At 51.7% G+C, this 23,334-nt stretch overlaps 1 protein-coding gene across 2 annotated transcripts in view; it reads left to right on the top strand.

The window, feature by feature from the left end:
- Positions 1 to 23,334, top strand: part of Col26a1 (collagen type XXVI alpha 1 chain) — a 125,224-nt gene that overhangs the window by 34,093 nt on the left and 67,797 nt on the right. The window contains exons 2-3 of one of the 2 annotated variants that reach the window (XM_077802815.1): positions 1,308 to 1,430; positions 18,407 to 18,504. In XM_077802815.1, coding sequence (XP_077658941.1) covers positions 1,308 to 1,430; positions 18,407 to 18,504 — 221 coding nt within the window. Of the gene's footprint in view, positions 1 to 1,307; positions 1,431 to 18,400; positions 18,505 to 23,334 lie in introns of both variants that reach the window. The other variant, XM_077802814.1, reaches the window with a different exon arrangement.

Genomic DNA, 23,334 nt, shown 5'->3' with positions numbered 1-23,334 from the left:
GAGGACATTAATTATGCTTGTAAAATTTGTCTCCATATATTTTTTATTAATTTTTTTTTCTAGAGGTGCAATTTTATTGCCCGTTGAGTTGGTGCCTTTCTCTCACGGTGTTAGACTTTTAAAAAATTTTTATCAAATAATTTCATGGGTTTGTCTCTGTTTATTGAGACTTTGGCTTTTGCCAAAGAAGAATGGGGAAAGAATATGCAAGAATTCAGTGATCTGACCTTAAACGTGTCCCTGGAGGTCACCAGCTTGTGAGGCACCTGTTCTGACCACACCTGCCAGTGGATAGGTGAATCCAATGCCTGAATCTTGATACCAGCAGTGGGGTTACCTGAGTCCTCACTAACTAGCTGTCTCCCCTAACCAATCCATCCTGCAGCCACCCTAGGGTGTTGCCCTTATCTGCTGCTCCTAAGTTGCTCCCACTTGAGCCCCAGGCCTCTTTCTTGCGTGTTCCTGGCTGTGCCTCAAATTACTTCCATTTGCTTTCTATCTCTAAAGTACTCCTCAGGTATTCTGGTCCAGGGCTTCTTGTTTTCCAATGTTATTCTGGATATTTTTTCTACTGTTAAGTTTCCAGGATCTGGTGATGGTGGGAGGGGTGGGCCTGCTGGCCATCTTGATCCAGTGCCCATATGGTGTGCATCTGTGCCCTCTCCTTGCACCTCTGCTGCCCACACTGCAGCAGTCCTTCCCTGCTTAGAACCTTCAGTGGCTCCCCACTGACTTTCTGAGAAGAGCCATATTAGCCTGGAGCCTCTCCCTTTCCCTGGCCCTTCCTTCCCTTCAGCCTTCCAGCCACTTCTAGTTGCACACAGGCCCCTGGACACGCCTTGGTTTCTCATATGGTGTCCCCACCCATTCCCCTCCTTCCTCTGCTAACGTCAGCTCCCTCATGGCTCCCAAGCAGCTAACCCATCTTTCAGTGCTCAGCTGGTGGCCCTTCCTGGGACCACCCCTGCTCTGCTCCCACAGCTCCCTGGATGGACCTGTACCTGGATTCTGGTAGCTCCATTCTCCTTGTCACCTGTCCTCCCCTGCCCCAGATGTCAAGGCGGTGGCTGAGTCTTTTTCACAGAGTGTCTTCAGTGGCTAAAATGATGCCAGTGCTCGGAGGCCAAATGGCGTGGGTACTGTCCCTTCCCCTCAGACTTGAGCAGAGGGTCTCTGTGGGCCCCTGATCCAAGAAAAGTAAGTGCTCCAAGTTCGTGAGGGGACCCTCCTCCTCCAGCACAACCTTTGAACTGCAGTCAGTGCCCCAGGAACAGACAGGGCTGACGCGACTTCTGCTCTCTCCACAGGCACTGGTGCCATCACACGGTGACCCGGACGGTGTCCTGCCAGGTGCAGAATGGCTCGGAGACAGTGGTCCAGCGTGTGTACCAGAGCTGCCGGTGGCCTGGGCCCTGCGCCAACCTCGTGAGGTAAAGGCCCTGGACTGGACTGCTCCGCCCTTTCGGTCCTTAAGAATGAATCCAGCCCCAGCACGGCTCTGGGGGAGGCTCTGGGAGAGGCTCTAGGGGAGGCTGGATTAATCCCAGAGATGAGAGTTGAACCTGTTTATGGCGCACCTTCTGTGTGCAGGGTGTGTGTGAGTATGAGTGTGTGTGTGTGTGTGTGTGTGTGAGCGCGCGCGCCCACAAAAGGTGAATGGAACACCGAGACAGACCCTCACAACTCAGTCTGACTGGCAGAGACCTCCACAGATGAGTGTAGACAGGGATCAAGGAACATGGAGGAGCCAGGTGGGGTGAAGAGGGAACCAGTTAGCCTTGGGCTCCCGACTAGGATATGGGGATATGCCAGACTTTAGCCCCGCCCTCTGGCCCCGCCAAGCTCTGCCTCTCACAGCCCCACCCTCAGCCTCAGCACTCACAGCCCCTCAAGCCCCGCCCTCACTACCCTGCCCTTACAGCCCCACCTCACAGCCCACCCTCATAGCCCCGCCCTCAGCCTCACCATTCACTGCCCCTCAAGCCCCGCCCCTTACAGCCCTTCAAGCCTCACCCCTCACAGCTCCGCCCTCACAGCCCACCTCTCATAGCCACGCCCCTCAGTCCCACCCTCACAGCCCCGCCCTCAACCTCAGCACTCACGCCCCTCAATCCCCGCCCTCACAGCCCCGCCCTCACAGCCCCACCTCACAGCCCACCTCTCATAGCCACGCCCCTCAGTCCCACCCTCACAGCCCCTCAAGCCCTGTCCTCACAGCTCCGCCCTCACAGCCCACCTCCCATAGCCACGCCCCTCAGTCCCATCCTTACAGCCCTGCCCCCACAGCCCTATCCCCTCCCTGGAAGCCTTCAAGCCCCATCCTCTCGCAGCCCTGACCCTCTCGCAGCACCCATCAAAGCCCTGTTCTCACTGCCTACTGTCCCACCAGTTCTGTCCCAAAGCCCAGTCCTGAGTCACTGCCCTCTGCAGTCCTCAGCATCTGCAGAGAGATTTCACCACCAGGGCCTCGGAGCAGCTACCTCACCTTCCTCCCCCATCCTCTGTCCCTCCAGCTCCACTTCCACCTTCTGGACTGGCTGCCCCTGACCTTTCTCCCCTCAACCTGTCCAGCTTGAGGCCTCTACCTGAGGACCCTTCCCCATCTCTGCCTGGGACCTCTCTCCAAATCTCTACCCTTTTGAGCTGGTGTCCCTGCTAACAGGGCATTTTTACACGGGGTCCATAATCACACCCAGCTGCAATAGTAGAATTCTTAACTTGGGGTCCTTAGATGCAATGTTTTCCTGCAGCTCGTTCTGCAAGAGGAATGGCTAGAGAAGTGGAGAGGGAGATGTCCATTTTAAATTTTAAGCAAGAGGGCTGCTTTTAAACACTGTGCTGGAGGCAGGACCAGTGGATCCATAATGAAGAAAAAGATGTTGACCCCCATCCTTTTCAGCCTGGAGACCCCTTTAGTCCCCAGGAGCAGGGAGCTTCCGATTAGCCAGTCAGAGTCTCTTGATCCTGTGAGCAGCTTCTGAGGAGGGAGGTCTTCGGAGTCTGATTTCTCCGACCCTGATGGGGGAAGCTCTGGCCAGGTTCCACGGGAGGAGTGGCTGTCCTGCTCTCCCAGTGGGAAAGCCAGCTGCTGGCCCCGGAGGACAGACACTTGGCAGGAAGGTCACACGTCCCTTACACGCTTCTGACTCCTGCCCAGCTTGCTACTAAGTCTTTGCAAGATCTAGAATTTGACTTTAACAAAGGAATACTGTCTCCGGAGTCGAGACAGAGTTGGGTATGTCTGCTGGGCGCTGTGGTGCACCCCTGTAATACCAGAGGCCCCGTGGGGCTGAGGCAGGAGGATCCCAAGTTCGATGGCAGCCTGCGCAATTAAGCAAGACTCCTTCTCAAAAAAAAAGGAAACAGAGCTGGGGATGTGGCTCAAGGGTGGGGTGCTCACCCAGCACGTGCAAGGTCCTGGGTTCCATCCCCAGCACAGCAAGAGGGCTGTGTATCTAGAGTTCAGCCATATGGGCCTTTAGCTGCCATCCCATTATTAATGTGCTGGATGCTCCCCAAGCCATTTACCAGGGTGGAGACCACCCAGGTATACGTGAGTGTCTACACACACACCATCACGTGGCATTTGGGTTTAGGAGATGAACTGTCAGGTTTCCCTTTACTGAAAGCCCTCAGAATAAGTGGGATGGTGGGCTGGCTCTCCTAATGCCTCAGGTTCACGTCGAAGTTCTTATACTTTTGCAGTGTAGTCATGTCTGCTACGGAAAGGGGGCAAGCTGACTCCTGAATCGCCGAGCTGGACGGGTACATTTTCAAGCCACCGTGAACTATCACAGTTGCTGTCTCAGGTCTTAGGGGTGATCTGAGTGATGCAGCACAGGGGTCTTCAGTGTGGGTGCTGCGGGCCTTTCAGGGACTTCGTTCCTTAGGGTAAGGACAGAGGACAGACGACCCGTCAGAGCATACGTGCATGTGTCATGAGCCTCCCCTGTGCCTGCAAAGCTAGCCAGCAGGAACCTTGTTCATTACAGTTACTTACAACTTTTCATTTCCATTCTTTTAGAGAAATTTTTTTTTTTTTTTTGGTACTGGGTTTGGAACCTCAGGGTGCTTAATCACTAAGCCATACCCCAGCCCTTTTGATTTTTTCTTTTAAGACAGGGTCTGGCTAAGTTGCTTAGGGCCTCGCTAAGTTGCTAAGGCTGGCCTTGAACTGGTGATCCTCCTGCCTCAGCCTCCGTAGTCGCTGGGATTACAGGTGTGCACTGCCATGCCCAGAGAAATTCCCTATTTCAGATCTTACTTACAATTGCTAAGCAATTATTATTTGTTAAAGAAAGAGGGGCTACTACACTTTTCTTTCTCATCAGTAATTCATAGCTGAGCTAGAATGGGGGGGCACCCTCTTTCTGCGGCCTCAGGGCTGCTGGCTGGGCAAGGAGAGGAAGGGTGATAGTCAAGCATGACCACCGCTCCCTGGTCACGTGGGGCTGCATTCTTATTACAGGCCGTCTTTTTGCTGTATTCTACTACATGGGCATCTTGTTTGTGGCAGCCTCCCCACTGGTCTCCCTTGGGACTTTGGACTCTTTGACTTCACTCTCCACCATCCCGTGTGGGTCTTCCATGATATTCCTCCAAGTCACAGAAGGGCAGCAAAGGCTCCAGGCATCATGTCTCATGCCACGGTTTTCCAAAAAAGGAAGCAAAAAAGGGGGACCCATTTTTTTCTGTCATAGAGAAATAACATGTATCCAGGATTGAACTCAGGGACACTGACCACTGAGCTACATCCCCAGCCCTATTTTGTGTTTTATTTAGAGACAGGGTCTCACTGAGTTGCTTAGCACCTCACTTTTGCTGAGACTGGCTTTGAACTCGTGATCCTCCTGCCTCAGCCTCCCCAGCTGCTGGAATTACAGGTGTGCGCCATTGCGCCAGGCTAAGGATAGTCTTTTCTAGAACCCCCAGCCGACTTCCCCTGCTATCTCAGTGGCCAGGATTTGCCCCTGAAGCCTCAGTTTCCCCAACTCTAAAATGGAGGTGACGGAGTGCAGCGTTGGGAGGTGGCTGAGGAGGGGGTGAGGGGCGTGGGGCGGTGTCCTGCAGGAGGCTGGCTTAGAGGCCAAGGATTCCAGGTCCAGGGCCCCCAGGCAGCTGCCACCTGGGTTCCAGGCGGGGCAGGCCCTGCCTTCCTGCTGAGGTTAGTGGCAATCCCCCTGAGCCCCAGACCTGCCCTGCGCATGCTCCTTAGCTTACAGCCCCAGTTGCTCAGCGAGTCTGGCCGTGTTTCAACCTCAGCATTTAATGGGCCTGCTCAGGGTTTTCTGGGTTCCTTCTGTCCATTTCTGGGGGCCGTGTAGGGCATCATGTCTCCATTCCCCCCGAAGCGCAGTTGGATGCTTTGATTTGTGTTTGCACAGAACTCCTGTTGGGGGAAGCAGGGTGGCGTGTGAGCCTCACCGTAGGATCAATTATGAATTCCCTCTCGCCGTCCCCCTCTTCTTTCTCCTTGGTACCATTGCTGTGATCTCCAGGGCGTGAGTCTCTCCCACATTTCTTGTGACAACATAAGAGATCCTCATTTCCCAGGTTGCTTTCCAGCCTGTGATGGCAGATACAGGTAGCAGAGTAAGGTGACCAAAGGCTCAGTGGAGCCGTGTGGCTTCCAGAAAGTTACTTAGCCTCTCTGAGCCTCATCTCTAAAACAGCCAATATCTGTCTTGCAGCATGGGTGTTAGGATTCCATGAGAGAAAAACAAGTGACAATTTAGTGCTCTGCGCGTAGGATCTTCCGGGACACGGCAATGGCTGTTTTAAGTATCACTTCCCCTTTGCCTGGTGAATTCTGTCTTGAGGTCCGGGAGAAGCCTCCTCTTGGTACCGCTGTTGCCTCTGCCCTGCCAGCCAGATTGACAGGACCTGCAGTGAGGATACCGCAGAATCTCATTTGCCTTCTCAAGGAACACAGTGGGGTTTACCTTAGTGGAAGGTACACACCTGCCCATCTGTCCTGTCAGTCTCAAAGTCCTAAGGGCAGGGAATGTCTGCTCCTCTTCACATCCCCCGATCCTTTGCCAGAAGGGACTGGAGGAGGGAATCATGGATCTGGTAAAGTCTTACCTACCCCCACCTCCTCGCCCAGTCTCCAAGGGCCCCTCACTCCCCCCACTTCCTGCAAGGAAGACCCTCTCTAAGCTGGTCCCTGAGGTGAGCCGCACCTGACGGAAATTCACATTTAACTGAAGGCTCCTGGACCAGACCTTACCCAAGTGATTTCCCTATGAGGGGACCGTGGGAAGTCCAGAGCAAGGCAGCTGGGGGAACCCTGCAAGGCCTTTCCATCTTCACACTTTGGGCTGCATTTGAAGCTAGAACTAAAGGGGATCCCTTTTCCCCTGTGTGGCGGGGATGATGTTATCAGATAGGGAGGACAAAGGACCACAGCCTGAGAGTCAGGAGACGAAGTCAGAGTTGGAAGAGTGTATGAGTCCGTTTCCTGCTGCCATAACAAGTGTGGCCACCCTGTTGCTTGCATCCAGATTCCCTGGAGAGTCATGAAAGTTGTAGAGTGCACCAAAATGTAATTCCTTTTTCCTTTCTGCGTAGCTTTCTATGGTATGTTGTACCAGTTAGTTTAACAATTCATCTGCTAAAAAAGACACCCTGGATGTTTTCAGTTTGTGGCTACTGTGGATAAAACTGCTATAAACAATCATCGATAGGTTTTTATGTGAACATAGTTTTTTTTTTTTTTAGTTGGAGATGGACGCAATACCTTTATTTTATTTATTTATTTTTATGCGATGCTGAGGATTGAACCCAGGGCCTCACACATGCTGGGTGAGAGCTCTACCACTGAGCTCCAGCCCCATGAACATGAGTTTTTATTTCTCTGAGTAAATGCCCACGGGTACAACAGTGGGGTCACATGATAAGTCCATGTTTAGTTTGTTTTTGAAGAAACTGTCAAACTCTTTTGCAGAATGGCTGGATTGTTTTCCATTCCCACCAGCAAATGTGTGAGAGGCCCAGTTTCTCTGGGCCCTTGCCAGCCTGTGACGTTACCACTCTTATTTTATGTAGCCGTTTTGTAGAGTGGACCCTCGTGATTCACGTGCATTTCCCTAATGACCAGTAACGTAGGACAGTTTCATCAAGTGCTCTGATCGCCAGCTGCGCATCCTCTTAGCAAAATGTCTGTTCATGTCTTCTGTCCATTTTCTGGTTGGGTTGTTTGTTGCCTCACTGTTGAGTTGTGAGATTTCTTTATCTCGTATACTCTAGATGCTAGTCCATCGTCAGCAATGTCCCTTCCAAGTATTTTATCCCACTGTGTGGCTTGTCGCCCCAACTGTCTTGGAGAGCAGAAGTTTTAAGTTTGATGAAATTCAGTTTATCAGATTTTTTTTTTCTTTTGTGGATTTGCTTTTAGTGTTAAATCTAAGATCTCTTTGCCTCACCTTAGATCCTGGAGATTTTCTCTGATTTTTTTTTTCAAAATAATTTTAGAGTCTTATACTTTACATTTAAGTCTGTGATACATTTTGAGTGAATTTTTTTTTTTGGCCCAAGGTGTGGGGTTTAGGTTGAGATTCATTTCTTTGCCTACAGATATTGAATTGCTCGAACAATAACTTATTGGAAAGGCTGCCGGATGTGATGGCGCATGCCTGTAACCCCAGCAACTGGGGAGGCTGGGGGCAGGAGGATCGAAAGTTTGAGGCCAGCCTTAGCAACTTATTGAGTCTCTAAGCAGCTTGGTGAGACCTTGTCTCAAAATAAAAAATAAAAAAGGGATGGGGATGTGGCTCAGTGGTTAGACACCCCCCCCCCCCCGCCCGGAGTCAATCCCTGGTACCAAAAAAGAAAAAGAAAAAGAAATCAATGAGATATTTTAATAGGAATTGCATTAAACCTGCGTGTGGGGAGAACTCATATATTAACATGTTGCCAATCACGTCGTCTATCAAGACCCACTTACGTCTTCCTTCTGACCCACCTCCTCTGGTTTCCTTTCCTTTCCTTTGCACAGATCTCAGCAGCATGTGCTGAGAGTGGACAGAGGCTTTGTCTTCAGTCTCCAGGAGAAAGCGTTTCACCACTTAGTGCGGCAGAAGTCTGAGTATTTGCAGGCTCTCCTAATCCTCTTATGTTCTTTGGAGTTTTTATCATGGTGTTGAATTTTCCCATCAAGTTTTGGCATTGATTGATCCTATCATGTGATCTTTCTTCTTTAGCCTGTTAACATGGTGATTGTATGGAGTGCTTATCAAATATTGAACCGGCTGTTACCTGCCTGGGATAAACTCCACTTGGTAACAATATATATATATATATATTTTTTTTTTTTTTACATTGTGCTGATCCTATTTGCTAATATTTTGTTAAGTGCTTTTTTTGTCTATATTCATGATAGAGAGTGGTCTGTAGTTTTCTTGTTCAGTATGATCTTTGGCTTTGGTAACTGTGTGGAATAGGGGCTTCAGAAAAACAGTAAGGATCCGGGTGTGGGGGTACATGCCTGTAATCCCAGTGGCTTGGGAGGCTGAGGCAGGAGGATCTCAAGTTCAAGGCCAGCCTCAGCAACTTAGTGAGGCCCTAAGCCACTTAGCCAGATCCTGGCTCAAAATTAATGAAGAAAGAGGGCTGGGGATGTGATTCGGTTAAAGGGCTCCTGGGTCCAATCCCTGGTACCCAAACAAAAGTAAAGATATATTCTCTCCTCTTTTATGTTCTAGAAGATATTATGCATAATTGGTGTCAATTCTTTAACGTTTGGTAGAATTCTCCAGTAAAACCAGTTGTGTCTGGATATTACTTTTCTGTTTCTTTTTTAAATTATAAATTCAATTTACTTACTAATTATAGGGCTAGTTGGCTGATCTACTCCACACACTGACCTGTGGTGATAGGGGTTTGGGGGAGAAGTGGTCCAACTCTTCTTCATTCCGGATGCTGCCCGTTGTGTCTCCTTTGTGAGTGTGTGTCGTCCGTCTTGTGAGAGGCCATTTTATTTCACTGATCTCTCTAGAGGATCAGCTTTTGGTCTCCCTGGATTTTGGTCACCTGGGTTTTTTTTCCGTTTCCCGGTCTTTCTCTCGTCCTGCTGTGTCCTGGCTTCTCCTTGCTTTCTGTTGACTGTTCTCTTTTCCTGAGGTTCCTAAGAGAAGCCGGTTTGTGTTTTGAAAAGCTGGGTGGCTGCCATCAGGAGCCGGGGCGACAGACACCGCACGCTCGAGGTGATGAGGTGACGGGGCTCCCCTGGGGGCTGGATCAGGAGGCCCCCTGGAAGCTGAGGGGCTGGGAGTGTCCCATCACTTAATGTCAGGGAGCAGCCAGGGGTGCCCCTAGTTTTCTCTTTTTGAGCAGCTTGCAGGCTGGGCATGCCGTTCACCGAGATGAGACACTGGAAGGGGATCAGGCCCGAGGGGTGGAAAACCACAGCCCTGCGCTGGCCGCGTGGAGATGCCAACAGGGCGTCTGTGGTGGACGAGGGTCAAGTAGGAGGTTTTCTGTATGGATTTTTCCCTTCTGTGATTTTTTTTTTTTTTTGTACTGGTGATTGAACCCAGGGGTGCTTCACCACTGAGCCCCATCCCAGCCCTTTTTTATATTTTATTTAGAGACAGGGTCTCGCTGAGTTGCTTAGGGCTCGCTAAGTTGCTGAGGCTGGATTTGAATTCCTGACCCTCCTGCCTCAGCCTCCCAAGCGGCAAGGGTTTATAGGCATGAGCCCCCATGCCCAGCTCCTTTGTGTGATTTTTTTTTTATTGGAATCTCCGTAGGGAGTGTATATCAGAGGTAGGGGCGAGGACATCACCCAAACTAATGGCCACAGACCAGCACGAGGCCCAGAGCCATGCTGGGTGCCCCAGAGCCATGCTGGGTGCCCCGCCAGTCACCAGCATGGTGTGAATGAGAGCAGGAGCTCCTGCCTGCCCTGGCCTGGGTGCCCTGGGGACGGTAGCCTTATGCCTTAAGTTCTCTGAAAACCTGTTCATCTGTGCAGTTGGGTTAGGGTTAGAGTCAAGGCAGTGCCAGGACATAGCCCTTCCTGACAGTGTGTGCATGCATGCGTGTGCATATGCGTGTGCCCGCGTGTGCATGTGTTTGTGTGTGCGTGTGCAGATGTGTGCCAGTGTACGCATGCGGGTGCCTGTTTGTGTGTACATGCACGTGTGTCAGAACCTGCTGGATTCAGGAGGCCCCCTGGAAGCCGAGGGGGGCCGGGAGTGTCCCATCACTTAATGTCAGGGAGCAGCCAGGGTGCAGAGAAGACAGGCTTGGCCTCCTTCCCTGTACCTGGGTTTCCCTTTCCAGGACATGGAGAGAACCCCGTTTCCTGCTCTGAGGTGATGGTGCCCCATTCGGGCAGGGGGATGCCAGGCGTGGAGCACGCTGCCCTTGGCCCTGCCCAGCCCCTCCGTCAGAGCAGGAGGACAGGCCCAGGGACGCGGGGGTTAAGTTTCCTCGCCAGCCCCCCTGCCCTGGCTGCCTCCCTGGCCCTCGGAGGCCTTTGATGGCATTAGAGCCAACCTTTTCCAGATGTGTGAGGGAGGGGGTGGCCGGAACTCTCCGGGCTCCTCCAGACGCCCCTGCCAGCGAGCCTCCCCGGGGTTGGGTTGCCTGCTGCTGGGGGGTGCCCGCCTGGGCTAGGCCAAGTCCAGGATTTAAACACTCTCTTAAGAGGAGGCCTTTCTTCCTGCCCCTCCTCCTCATCCTGCCCTCGGACCACCTTCTCAGCAGGGGCAGCTTGTCCAGCTGCATATCCCTGGCCCTGCCCCCACCCCCAGCAGCCTGTGGTCCTGGGCTAAGGGGAGGGAGGCCTGCGTGAGAGGCTGGCTGCCCTCTGAGGCCGCTGTCCCCTCCCCCTGGCACTTAGGAGCTGGCTTGAAGGCTGGGGAGGCCAGAGGCCAGAGCCCCCTCCTCCTGCCTCCCGAACCGCAGAGGGACAGCCCCTCCTCCCTGTGGGCCTTGGACTGCTCTTAATCAGGAGATTAATAATCTCCTCCTCCCTCTCGTAACTCCCACCCCGTTTCCTGTTGCGTCTCTGGCCTGTCTCGGTACCTCCCAGGGTGTCCCTCCTCACGGTGGTCCCTGGCGAGGAAGCAGAGGCCATGCAGGAGCAGGGTTGGCCCCAGCAAGGGAGGGGGCGCCAGGCTCCCCTGGACCAGGTCTCTGGGCAGAGTAGGCCTGAGCCAGCATCGGCGGGACCTTGGCAGTGCCCCTGCACCCACCGGGGGCCACCTGATGCACGGGGGACCTCACCTTTGGAGGCCGGAGGGCAATGTTGACCCCCCTGCCACCTCAGGGATGGGCGCCTCATCCCTCCTTGGAGCCCTCTCTCCAGATCTCCTTTCAAGGGCCCTCGTGCACCCAGAGCTGCCTTAGGGGACCCCCAGGACCTGGCTGTAAACTTCTAGAGGACAGTTGCCGGGCAGCTGCAGCCCGAGACCAGGCTCCGGGCGTCCGTCCCCTCTGGTTGCACACCTTGAGCTTTGGAAGCAGCTCTTTTGAGGACCTCAGAGGCTCCAGGGGCAGGAAGAGGGTCAGGGCCATCTGTGCCTGAGGGCTCCGCAGAGGCAGCTCCTCGTCCAGCAGATGAGGGCCACCCGGGCTCTGGAGTATGACCCTGTGCTTCTCCATGGCCTCAGGGGCCGCTCATCCCTGCTGGGTCCTCCTTTCCCACCCAGGGCCCTTGCTTCTTCCCTTCTCTCTCCCCTTCCTGCCAGGCCTCTTAAAAGCAGATCACGAGGCCCCTGCACTTTGCAGCCCTTGGTGGCCTCCCCATGGCTGAGAGGAACAGGCTCCCAAGGCTGTTTTGCAAGGCAGTGAAGCCACGTTGGGTCTTCTGTTTTCTTGTTTTAATTTATCATTATTTTTTTAGTTGTAGTTGGACACAATTCCTTTGTTTTTATGTGGTGCTGAGGATTGAACCCAGGGCCTCGCATGTGCTAGGCAAGAGCTTTACCACTGAGCCCCAGCCCCAGCCCTACGCATTAATATGTGCAGCTTTTAAATATTTTGTTGTTCGTGGGGTGCTGTGGAGCACGCCTGTGATCCCAGCAGCTCAGGAGGCTGAGGCAGGAGGGTTGCGAGTTCAAGCCAGCCTCAGCAATTTAGCAAGGCCCTGAGCAACGTAAGGAGGACCTATCTCAAAATAAAAAAAATAAAAATGTCCGGGGATGTCATTCAGTGGTTAAGCGCCTCTGGGTCCAACCCCCTAGTACCAAAGGAAAAAAAAATTGCTGTTTAAAGATCATGACTCAGAAAACTGGGAAAGCTCTGGTCAATCCAATGTCCACAGACTGAGTCTCGCCTTCTTGCCTACTTCCCAGAATTTTTTGATGGCTCCACCTGCACATCAAAAAACCCTGCTCCCCAGATGCACCCAGCACACTCAGAATGGGGACTTCTGGGCCCTCTGAGTTGCCACTTTCTTGCCCTCTCAGCAGACTTGCTCAAGGTCCCCCATACGGGAAGCTTCTTTCAGCCCCTCCTGGTGGAGGTGGTTGTGCCCTGCTCTTCCATCCCTGGGCCCCGAGTTTTCAGAGCTGTGCCCAGCCGAGCACCCTGACCTCCTCTGGGAGCCTCCATATCTTTAGGGGCTCTGCAGTTCCCGGGAGGGGACTGTGTGGGGGTCACCTGCTCATCCGTGGTTCCATTCATCCCATCCATCTTTACTGAGCACATAAAAGGGCATCATGTCTTTTTCTTGTTGATTTGTCTTTTTTTTTTTATTTGTTGATGACATGCAAATAGGAATGTACACACAGGAGAATATATTTAAAAGAATAAACATGTAGCCATCCTGAGCTAGGCCTGCATGGGGCCATAGACTTGGTGGAGGAGAGACACATCAGACAAATAATTGCACAGGTTGGTTTATAATTAGAAGTGCTTGGAAAAGAAGTCTGGGTTCTTTGATGGAGTAAACCAAGGGCTTCCAGCAAGCCACTGGTGGGCGGCATCTCACAGGAGGCGGCGGCTCCTCTGAGCCCCTAGTCTGCAGCTGGTCTGGGGCAGAGGGAAGAGCAATCCCTGACGTGGCTGCTGGAGTTCTGAGGCGGTGGGGAAGGGCAGGCAGGGAGGTGGCCAGAGTGGGCACTGCCATATAAGTCCCCGTGGCCAAACTAAGGACTTGGGTGTTGTAGGAAGTGTTCAGGGAAGAAAGGTCTGCGTTAAAATCATCTCCTGAGACAATCAGAGAAGCCTCATGACTTCTTGGGTTCAGCTGGGGTGGGAGGCAGGTGGGCAGCCCCTGGAGGCTGGGGCGGAGGTCCATGGCTGGTTCCTTTGCCTCCCGATGCTGTAGCACGGTGAGCGCCAGCACAGACTCCGGTTGTTCCACGTCCTGTGCGGTCCCTTAGATTTTATAATTGCCTTGTCAATTAAAAAAAAATCACTAGGATTTTTATAAGGGTTACATTGTATCTATAGATCCATTTGTACTGAAGGGACCCCTTAATGACCATGAGTATTCCTGTCCATCAACATAGCATAACTTTCCATTCATTTGTTCTTATTTATCTCATCAGTGTACACATTTTTTTTGGTTTAATTTACTGATTAATATTAGTTGGATCAGGCTGCCATAAAAATGCCGTAGACTGGGGAGCCATTAATTTTCTCATAGTTCTGGAGGCTGGAAGTCCAAGATCAAGGTTCCATTTGATTCCATTTCCTGAGTTGTAGATGGCCACTTTCTCACTGTGTCTTTACACAGTCTTTGGTGTATGTGCAGGTTGAGAGAAAGAGGATCCTGTCTTGGATGTCTTTTTACAAGGATACCAAGAAGAAGTCTGCACATGCTCAGTACAGGTGCAATCAACCCCCCACCCCCCACAATATATTCAATCACATTGGCTGAATCCACAGCTGCAGATCTAAAATATATGAGGGGCTCACTTCTGTTCTTTTAAATATATTCTTCTTATATATTCACATACTTATATACATAATCAACAAATAAAAAAAGATAAGTCATGCAAGTCAATAAAACACCAAAGAAGGGAAAGATACAAAACCCAATTTAGAAGTGGGCATAAGACTTGAAGATAGCCAAAAGGAAAACACAAAAAGGGACTCAACCTTATTTAGTCATCAGGAATTGCAAATGAAAACAATAATGAAAGATTACTACATAAGCCCAGGAATGGATAAAATGAAAGTGACTGATAATATCAAATGTTGGCAAGGATGTGGAGCAACTGGAACTCTCACCCACTACAGCTAGGCTTGTAAGCTGAATGGCATGTAAGGTTCTGCCCGATTCCATTTCTGGTGAGGGCTTTGCTCAATTTCTGGCTTCCAAAACAGGTTTTGGAAACTTGTTCATAATATCTACTAAAGTTGGGTGGCAATTGATTCTCTGGACCATCAGTTCTGTTCCTAAGCATATACCCTAGAGAAATGGAAATGTATTCTCGGGGCTGAGAATGTGGCTCAAGCAGTAGGGCGCTCGCCTGGCATGCGTGTGGCCCGGGTTCGATCCTCAGCACCACATACAAACAAAGATGCTGTGTCCTCTGAAAACTAAAAAATAAATAAAAAATTAAAAAAAAAGAAATGTATTCTCATAAAGACTTGTACAAGAATGTTCATAGCATCTTTGCTCATCATAGCTCAAATCTGGAAACAACCCAAATGTCCATCAGCACGAGAATGGACAAATTATAATCCAATCATTTGTCTTATTTATGTAATGAAATATTATTCAGCAATAAAAAAGAATAAAATATCACGCCATCTAATGGAATGGATGGAACTCAGACCTAATGGATGAGTGAAAGAAGGCCAATGCAAAAGAGCACCTACTGTAATTTTCCATTTATAAGAGGTTCTTGAACAGGCAAAATAATTTCATGATGAGAGAAGTCAGAAAGTGGTTACCTCTAGGGCCAGGAGAAGTGGGGTGAGGGGGGTTTTTCAAGGAGTGGGAATTCTGGTGGGTGTGGGGCGTATGGCTAGAGGCTCATTGAGATCCTCACTGGGTTTATCTTTTTGGCTGCATGCCCATTATATTTTAATAACAAGGAGAAAATCCACTATAAAAATGAGGAGTGAACTTAGTACTTTGCCTCATGGCACTTACCCTGCGTGCAATCTTGTAGGTTCACCTGCACGATTATGTGATGTGTGTCGGTTGTCCCCAATAGCCTCGTGTTCTGGCACGTGCCTGTCTTTGCTCATTCTCGTGTTCCTGGGATCTGCTCAAAGCGGGCTCTTGGCAAGTGTTTGCTGGGTGCATGCACGAGTGTTGGATTGTAACCTAGCTCTGGACCCCATGTGTGGGAGGAGGGAGAGAGAAGCCATCCACTCTGGTCAGGGGGCAGGGTTGCTTCACCGAGGAGGGGCCATCTGGGACACAACTTGAAGGCTCTGTGAGATTTTTCTCAGCACACAGGAGGAAACAAATCAGTTCTGTTCCTAAGCATATACCCTAGAGAAATGGAAATGTGTTCTCATAAAGACTTGAACAAGAATGTCGGCAGAGAAGCTTGTACTTGCAATGGTGGCCGCAAGAGCACAGGGCACCTGGGCTTTCTGTTGTGTGGCGGTGGTAGGAGCCTTGGCTGGTGACTGCGGAAGGAGGTGAGGGTCCGAAGGTAGGCTGTGCCTTGTTATCTGACCCGAAAGTTTTGGTCCTTAGTCTGCGGTAATCATGGAGATACAGCTGTCACCAAACTGGATCAGCATTTTAGAAAGTTTGCCAACTGGATCCCAATAGCACGAGCCAGTTCTTTGTGGAGGCAGGAAGGCAAAGGCCCCTCAGGTTCTTGCTCAGACTGGGAGATGGACCACCAAGGATGAACCTGTCTTGGGCACCCTGGTGGCACCCAAGGGTCTGCTAGGCTGAGCCTGGGCCCGCTGGGCTGGTAGAGCAGCGCCACCTACTGGTGGGTCAGGCACCTGCACTTTGTGGTCCATCTGCTTCCTCCACAGCCTTGGGGTCCTGGAGGGGCACAGACCAGGCTGAAACCCAAGAAGGAGGGTCAGTAATAGAGCTTTTTTTGAATATTGGGGTCCTCCTACGTGTATTGGAAAGAAATTGTTCCTTTGCACTGCAAAGACAAATTGAAGTTACTGGGCGTGGGACTGATTCTGCCTGGACTGATTCTTATTCCCTCACCTTTTGGCATTTGTGACTTTGAGAAAGTTCCTTAAGCTCTTTGTGCCTCCGTCTCCTCATCCGTAAGTTATGGATGACAACGGCCTCCACCTGCATCAGCATCTGTAGCCCACTCAGCCTAGGGCCCGGCACTCCCTGAGGGTCAGGGACATCTATTTTTCATTGTCTATTATTATTGCCACATTATCACCCAAGGGCTGGAGGGTGACAGCATGTGACACAGAGGGCATAGGGTTCTGTCCCTCCTGGAAGGACTGGTGCATGTGGTTGAGCAGCCTGGACTCTCTCCCTGCCACGTGAGGCTACTCAGAGGGATGCAATCAGATCTGTGTCCGAGCAACCCTCTCTATTGTCTAAGCCTCATCCCCGGCATCCGGGTCCCCACAGTATCCTCATCAGGACAGGGGCTCAGGGAGGTTACCGTGTACGTTAGCACAGTGAATTAGGGGCGGAGTCAAAATCCTGCCACGGAGCAGGGAGACCTGTCAGGCCGGAGGCAGGGTGTGAGCGTGAGGAGGATGCATGGGTGTGCAAGTTCTGAGAGTGTGCTAGTGTGAGCGTGTAAGAGGGCAAGTGAGTGTGTGCGGCCACGTGAGAGCGTGAACATGAGCGGTGAATTGTGTTAATGCATGTGCACGAGTGTTTATTTGATTGTGTGAATGTGAATCGTGCCTGCATGAGTGTGTGCACAGGGTGTGCACATAAGTGTGCAACCACAGGTGAGCAAATGTGGAGTGGACACAGTGTGAGTGAGCTGAGGGTATTGGTGCAAGAGCGGGTGCTTGTGTAAGAACACGAGTGTCCTGCATATCGTGAGTGTGAGGAGTGTATGTGAGCGTAAGAGCGTTGGCGAGTGTGCGTGTGAGCGTGTTTATGAAGCACTCGTGTCATTGCCCTCCTTGGACCCAGGCTTACGTACCCACCACACGTCCCCAGGTCCCTGGCTGAGAAGGGGTGACCTGGTGCTGTGGTTCTCCCACACCTTCCTGTCCCCCGCTCCTGTCCTTTCCCTACCTGTACCCAGTGACAGTGGCCTCCGAGGTCCCCTAGAAGATGCCTCTTGGAGCTATTTTGCCAGGAACCTGTGGAACAGCTCAGAGGGGCCTGGGGGGAAGCCAGCGAGACGGGATTCTCCACCATCTGTGCTGTGGTTTCTGAAGTCCGGTTTCAGACGTGTCCCCGGCTCCCAGGGCATCTCCGGGCAGGCACGCGGCTGCCACCGTTAGTCCGTCATCTCTCCCTACACCCAATGGGGGGTTCCGGGTCAGCAGATTTCAATTTTGGGGGTCGTGCAGTTTTGTTTTAAAGAGGAAATTTTGCGGCACGATCCAGCAACACAGTCATGATGATCCGAGCGAAGTCGAGGGTCCCCCTGGAATCTGTCCATCTGTCCACACTCGCTCTTCTGGAGAGTTTCACAGAATAGTATCAGACTGATTTGTGAGAGAATTTCTAAACTGGTGTCAGGGGAAACTCCACCAGGGGCTACATAATATTTCCCAGGAGATTTTTCTTCTTTTTTTTTTTAATTAATTTTTATTAATTTTATTTAAATTTTTAAATTTAAATGTTTTAAGGTTTTTTAAAAAAATTTTTTTTTAAAGCAGAAACATTTTTTATGGCTGGGAGGGTCTCACCGCTGTGCTTCAGAGGGCCTCTGCTAGAATGAGCACCGTGGGGTTTATTTTTGGTCCCAGGGATTGAACCCAGGGGCACTTACCCACTGAGCCCTTTTGGTTTTAAGACAGGGTCTCACTAAATTGCTTAGGACCTCATGAAGTTGGTAAGGCTGGCCTTGAACTTGTCATCCTCCTGCCTCAGCCTCCTGGGCTGCTGGGATTGCAGGCAAGTGCCACTGTGACCCGCATGCCTGTTTTATGTCTGTGACTGCAGTCTAGCCCCAGAGGATGCTCCTTAGGGTATTCACTGGGTGAATCAAGCAAAGGGAATAACGATCGATTGGTAAAGGGGTGGAGTTGGGGGTTGAGCGTGGTTGAAGTTCTGCAGGTCCTGATGGTTTGACCCTTTTCCCTACTCATATCTTGCTCAGTCATATGCATTGCCCCTCTAGAGGAGGCTACATGTGGAGAGTTGTAGACCCTTTAGATGGCAGCTGACACAGAGAGGGCTGGTGATTTGCCTGGGGTCACATAGCTGGCGTGCACAGAGCCAGGGCCATGGGTCCACTGTCCAGGGAGCCTCCCAGACCCTCGGGTGGGAAAAGCCACCTGGGCGATCTTTGCAGGAGGCATTGGGGGCAGGCGGGCAGGAGCGCAGGCCTCAGTGACACTGTCCTTGTGTTAGTTACAGGGCTCTCATCAGGCCCACGTACAGGGTGTCCTACCGCACGGTGACGGCGCTGGAGTGGAGGTGCTGCCCTGGCTTTACCGGGAGCAACTGTGAGGAGGGTAAGTCTGCCAGGGTGCGGGGCGCCTGGGGGACAGGGCATGGCCAGGCTGGGCCATGGGGGCCCTGGACATGGCTCCCCGCTGCCCTCCACTTTCCACAGGTGGTTTATAACGTGAAATTCTTTTCTTTTCCCAACACTGACCCAATACTCTGGACTGGCCAGCCAGGGTGCAGCTGCTCACCCTACCCTGGGCACGAGGGGGTCCTGCGGGTACCACCCAGGTGAGAGTTGGAGGAGCCTCCGGAGCCCGGGCTGGGTAAAGGGGTTGGATTTACAGCCTCCTCCTGCCTCCCCGGCTCCACCAAGCCCAGGCCTGGGGCAGGCACGGTGGGCACATGGGTCCAAGAAAATGTAGACCAGGGCCACCAGGCTGAGGCCACGAATTTTGTAGAATGAGGCAAACACTAGGAGACCTGGGGGACTGCTGAAGATGGGCCTCAGCTAGCTGTCCTGGGTGCTCAGAGGGAGGACGGATGAATGGGTCAGGCCAGCACCTTCCCAAACCCTGGGGCCCCAGCTCGGCCTGATTCTGGAGCCCAGGAGACCTGAAAAGAGCCACAGGTGGGTCAGAGGTGGACGGCAGGGCAGGTCCCCAACACACTCACAACAGGGAAACGGTCACCTGGCTCCCCATAGAGTTGGTCCAGCAGGAAGGAGGCCCAGTGGTCAGTTTTGTATTTGGAGACAATAGTTATCTTCCATGTGGAATTTCTGACAAAATTAATGTCTCATTTTTTATTATTTAACTTATTATTATTATTATATTTTTTGTACTGATAGAAGCCCGGGTACTCTGCCACAGAGCCATGTCCCCAGCCCTTTTCAAATTTTGTGTTTTGAGGCAGGGTCTTGCTAACTTACCTAGGTTGGCCTCTAGCTGGAGATCTTCCTGCCTCAGCTTCCTGAGTTAGTGGGATTACAGGTGTGTGCCACCATGCCCAGCTCCTAACTTATGTTTTATTGTTGTTTATTTTTAATTTTTTTTGGTACTGGGGATTGAACTCAGGGGCACTTGGTCACAGAGCCACATCCCCAGCCTTATTCTGTGGTTTATTTAGAGACAGGGTCTCACTGAGTGGCTTAGTACCTTGCCATTGCTGAGGCTGGCTTTGAACTCGGGAATCCTCCTGCCCTCCCCCTGTATCTTTAAATCTCCCTACAAGGCTCATAATGCCTGAAGCTACTCGAATAGTTATTGGGCTGCACAGAAAAAAGTCTGTACATGTTCCGTGAAGACGCGATTGTTTTTCTGAATCTCTTTGATCTGTGGCTGGTGGAATCTGAGAGCCTCCAGACACCTCCCCTTCTGAAGGTTAGAAAAACCTGCAGCCATGTAGCTGAAAACGGTTTATGAATTTCTCTAGTTAGGTTGATGCTGCCTGTGCGTTTATTGTAAATGACCTAAAACTGGGTTACAGATGACAGCAAGGGAAATGGCAATAGTCATAATGATGGTGATGTTTCCAGGGCCCGTGGCCCGGAGCGGAGCGTCAGGAAGGAGCTGGATATAAAGGTGCAGCCCTTCCTGAGTTTTGAGGTGCCTGATCCTGGGATGGGGGAGCTGTCTGTGCTTGTTGGGGTGCACAGAGCTGACCGGGGCCAGTTCTCAGGGGGACTTAGGAGGTGAGCAGGTGTGAGGATGTGGGCTTCCCAGGTGGGCAGGACCCAGCGTAAGTACCCCATGTGCTGAATGACCACTGCTCCCACCAGGTTCCTGTGGACACCTGAGACTCTCCAGGGCAGGACATGGACCTGCCTTTCCTGTCAGTGCCACGGCCATGGGCAGAGGTGTCTGGTCCCCCAAGAGAACAGAGAGGACCTGCTGCCCGGATTCCACAAGGGGTGAGGGGGCAGATGTTTCTAGGAGGGTTTTCACTTTACCCTTAAGTAACTTCCAAGCCCTTTGCCATGGTCAACAGCAGGAGCAGTGCCGGGCGCCACCCAGCAGAGTGTGGGGTGGGCCCCTCTGGGCGCCTCCCACGGAGGCCTATTTTTGGAGGGCTTCTCTTGGCATCAGGAGGACCTGGGCTCATCTCTGCTCCCAGGGCTCAGAGCTCCACCTGAGTCCCGTCACTCTATATCACCAGCGTCTCCCGTGTTCTCCTGTGTGCCACCCACCACGTCACCCCGCCCTGCAGGATGGGCTAGTTCTCAGAGCAACCTCGCCTGGCTCATCTGGGGCCCTTCCTCCTCCCCTAGAAACCACTGCGGGGCTGGGGCATCCTACTTTAAAACCCCTCTTTCGATTCTCTTTATTGAATCAATGAACTAACTACAGAGGGAAGTCTTCACGTCTCAAAATGTTTACATCATAAATTTCATGGAAGCAGATAGTGACTTTTCTTTGAAGGAACCTGAAGTATATCAAAGCTGATTCGAAAGATCAGAGAAGCTAAGGTATCTACCCCCCAATCCATCCCTCCACCTACCTACCTGACCATCTTTCCTCCCGTCTACCCATCTGCCCATGGTTTATGGCTTATTGCAGCAAAAAGAGAAAAAAAAGATTAAAGTCAGCCAATATAAAAGAAGGACCTTAAACAAGATCACCAAGTTTGGGGCTGGGGTGGTGGCTCAGTGGTGGAGCACTGGCCTAGCATGTGTGAGGCCCTGGGTTCGATCCTCAGCACCACATCAGAATAAAAATAAAGGTCCATTGATAACTAAAAGAATATTAAAAAAAAAAAAAAGTCACCAAGTTCGATCGGCTAGGCACAGAACTTTGGGGTTATCCTCTCGACTGCATCGAGACCCCTGGATTCTCACCAGTTTTGTGGAGGTTGACATCCAACGTCTCAGGGTCCGCGCTGTATGAAATTCCTAATGAATGACAACTCAGACCCAGCGGCAGTCTTCCAGGTGCTGGCTGGCACGTAGGTGGGCTCACGAGATGGTAGCCCTAGGTGGGCTCACGAGATGGTAGCCCTACCACGACAGTGGAAGGCTAGGCCGTCTTGGATAATCACTGGGGGCTGAATGGCTAAGGGCAGCAGGTCACTCTGGGCATGGGAGGACCATGGAGCCCTGAGCTCGGGGACAGGAAGCCGGGGAAGTAGGGTGGTGGGCAGGACCAAGGACTGTGAAAGGCCCTTGGTGGCTTGGTTCCCCTCCAGGAGACAGTTCTTATCTGACAGACCTCATTATGTCGATCATCAACACGCTGCAGACACAGCGGGTTTTGTGGGCTAATTGGGAGGACTTGCCTGCCCCTCTCACCCCTCTCACCCTTCTCAAGACGCTCAGCCTCAGAGCCACGGCGGGCCCCTCCCTGCTGAGGAACCTTCCTGACTCACCCACCTTGGGTCAAGTGTCCAACTCGGGATGGGGGACGGGGATGGCCTCTCTGAGGCCAGGAGGTTGCGACATCCCCAGCTGGGGGAGTTGGTAGTTGAGGAATTCAGGGGCCCCCCCGTGGGCCTGGGTGGAGTGTGCGACGGGCTCCTGAAGCCCCTGGAAGGATTTTATATTCAGCCGAGTGCCGTGGCACACGCCTGTCATCCAGCACCCTGGGAGGCTGAGGCAGGAGGATCGAGGATTGCCGGCCTCAGCAACTCAGTAAGACCCTGTCTCTAAGTAAAAGATAAAAAAGGGCTGGGGATGTGGCTCCGTGGTTGAGTGCCCCTGGGTTCAATCCCTGGTCAAAAAAAAAAAAAAAGATTTTACATTTCCAAACATGAACCGATAAGAGGACTTTGGGTACATTCCTAACACGGTTGTTGGGGGCCCTGCCCCCTTCATTCCTGTTTGCTGTCCTTTCTGCCTCTCTTGGAAACCCTGAGGGGCGATGAGGGGCCACCCAGTCACCCAGTGAGGTTTGCCACGGTTCAGATGTGACTCCTCCCTGGACACCCGGGTGTCGGTCTGGGGCCTGGGGATGATCCCCTTCACAGATCAGCTCCAGGCTGATTTGAAAATCCTCCTTCACCTATTTGCTAAAATGCATCTGTGGCCCTCAACTCAGTGCTCCCAGTGGTCACTCCCAGACGTGGACAGACAGTGAAAACACAGAGCCCTCCCCCCACCTGTGTCCCAAAGAGGCCAACAACGTGACCCCTGCTTCCTTGCTCCAGTTCTCACACACGAGTGTCCTTTACACAGCCTATTTAGTGACACGTTCTCCACATTCTGTCCTTTTCCGTGGTGATTTCTGTGGTGTTCCTAAGTACAAGAAGGTGCGGGGGGTGCCTCGAGGAGAAGACCTATAGGAGCTGAGCTTTGTTCAGATACCACGATGGTGCTGTTGGCCACCAGGTCAGAGTCCGTGGACCCACAGTAGGTGTTAAATGAGGAGCCTTGAAATAGAAACACACGCACAATAGGGTCTGTAACTGTCAGCTGGCGAGGAAGGTTGCAGCTGGGGACTTTCAGAAGTCCAACTCTAAGATTCGGTATTCGCTAACTCAGTATTTGCTGTGACTTTGTAGAACACAACACCATGTGCCATTAGAATCAGCTGTATCTGGGGCTGGGGATGTGGCTCAAGTGGTAGCGCGCCATGCCTGGCATGCGTGCTGCCCAGGTTCGATCCTCAGCACCACATACCAACAAAGATGTTGTGTCCGCCGAGAACTAAAAATAAATATTAAAAATTCTCTCTCTCTCTCTCTCTCTCTCAAAAAAAAAATCAGCTGTATCTGTGTTTATCTATGTATCTAGGCATCATTTTTTCCTTATTATGAATGGAAGTAGAGATGATCCCTGACTTACGGTGATGAGAATAATTTTCCAACTTTTTGATGATATTAAAGTGGCATACTCCATAGAAACCTTACTTTGAAGACTGGGACTGTCGCTCAGTGCTTATGAATTTGGGTCTCATCTTGCGTGG

The sequence above is a fragment of the Urocitellus parryii genome, chromosome 9, assembly GCF_045843805.1.
Source record: "Urocitellus parryii isolate mUroPar1 chromosome 9, mUroPar1.hap1, whole genome shotgun sequence".
NCBI classification, from domain to species: Eukaryota; Metazoa; Chordata; class Mammalia; order Rodentia; family Sciuridae; genus Urocitellus; species Urocitellus parryii.
The sequence above is the reverse complement of the archived record's forward strand: the minus strand, read 5'-3'. Positions and strand labels throughout refer to the sequence as shown.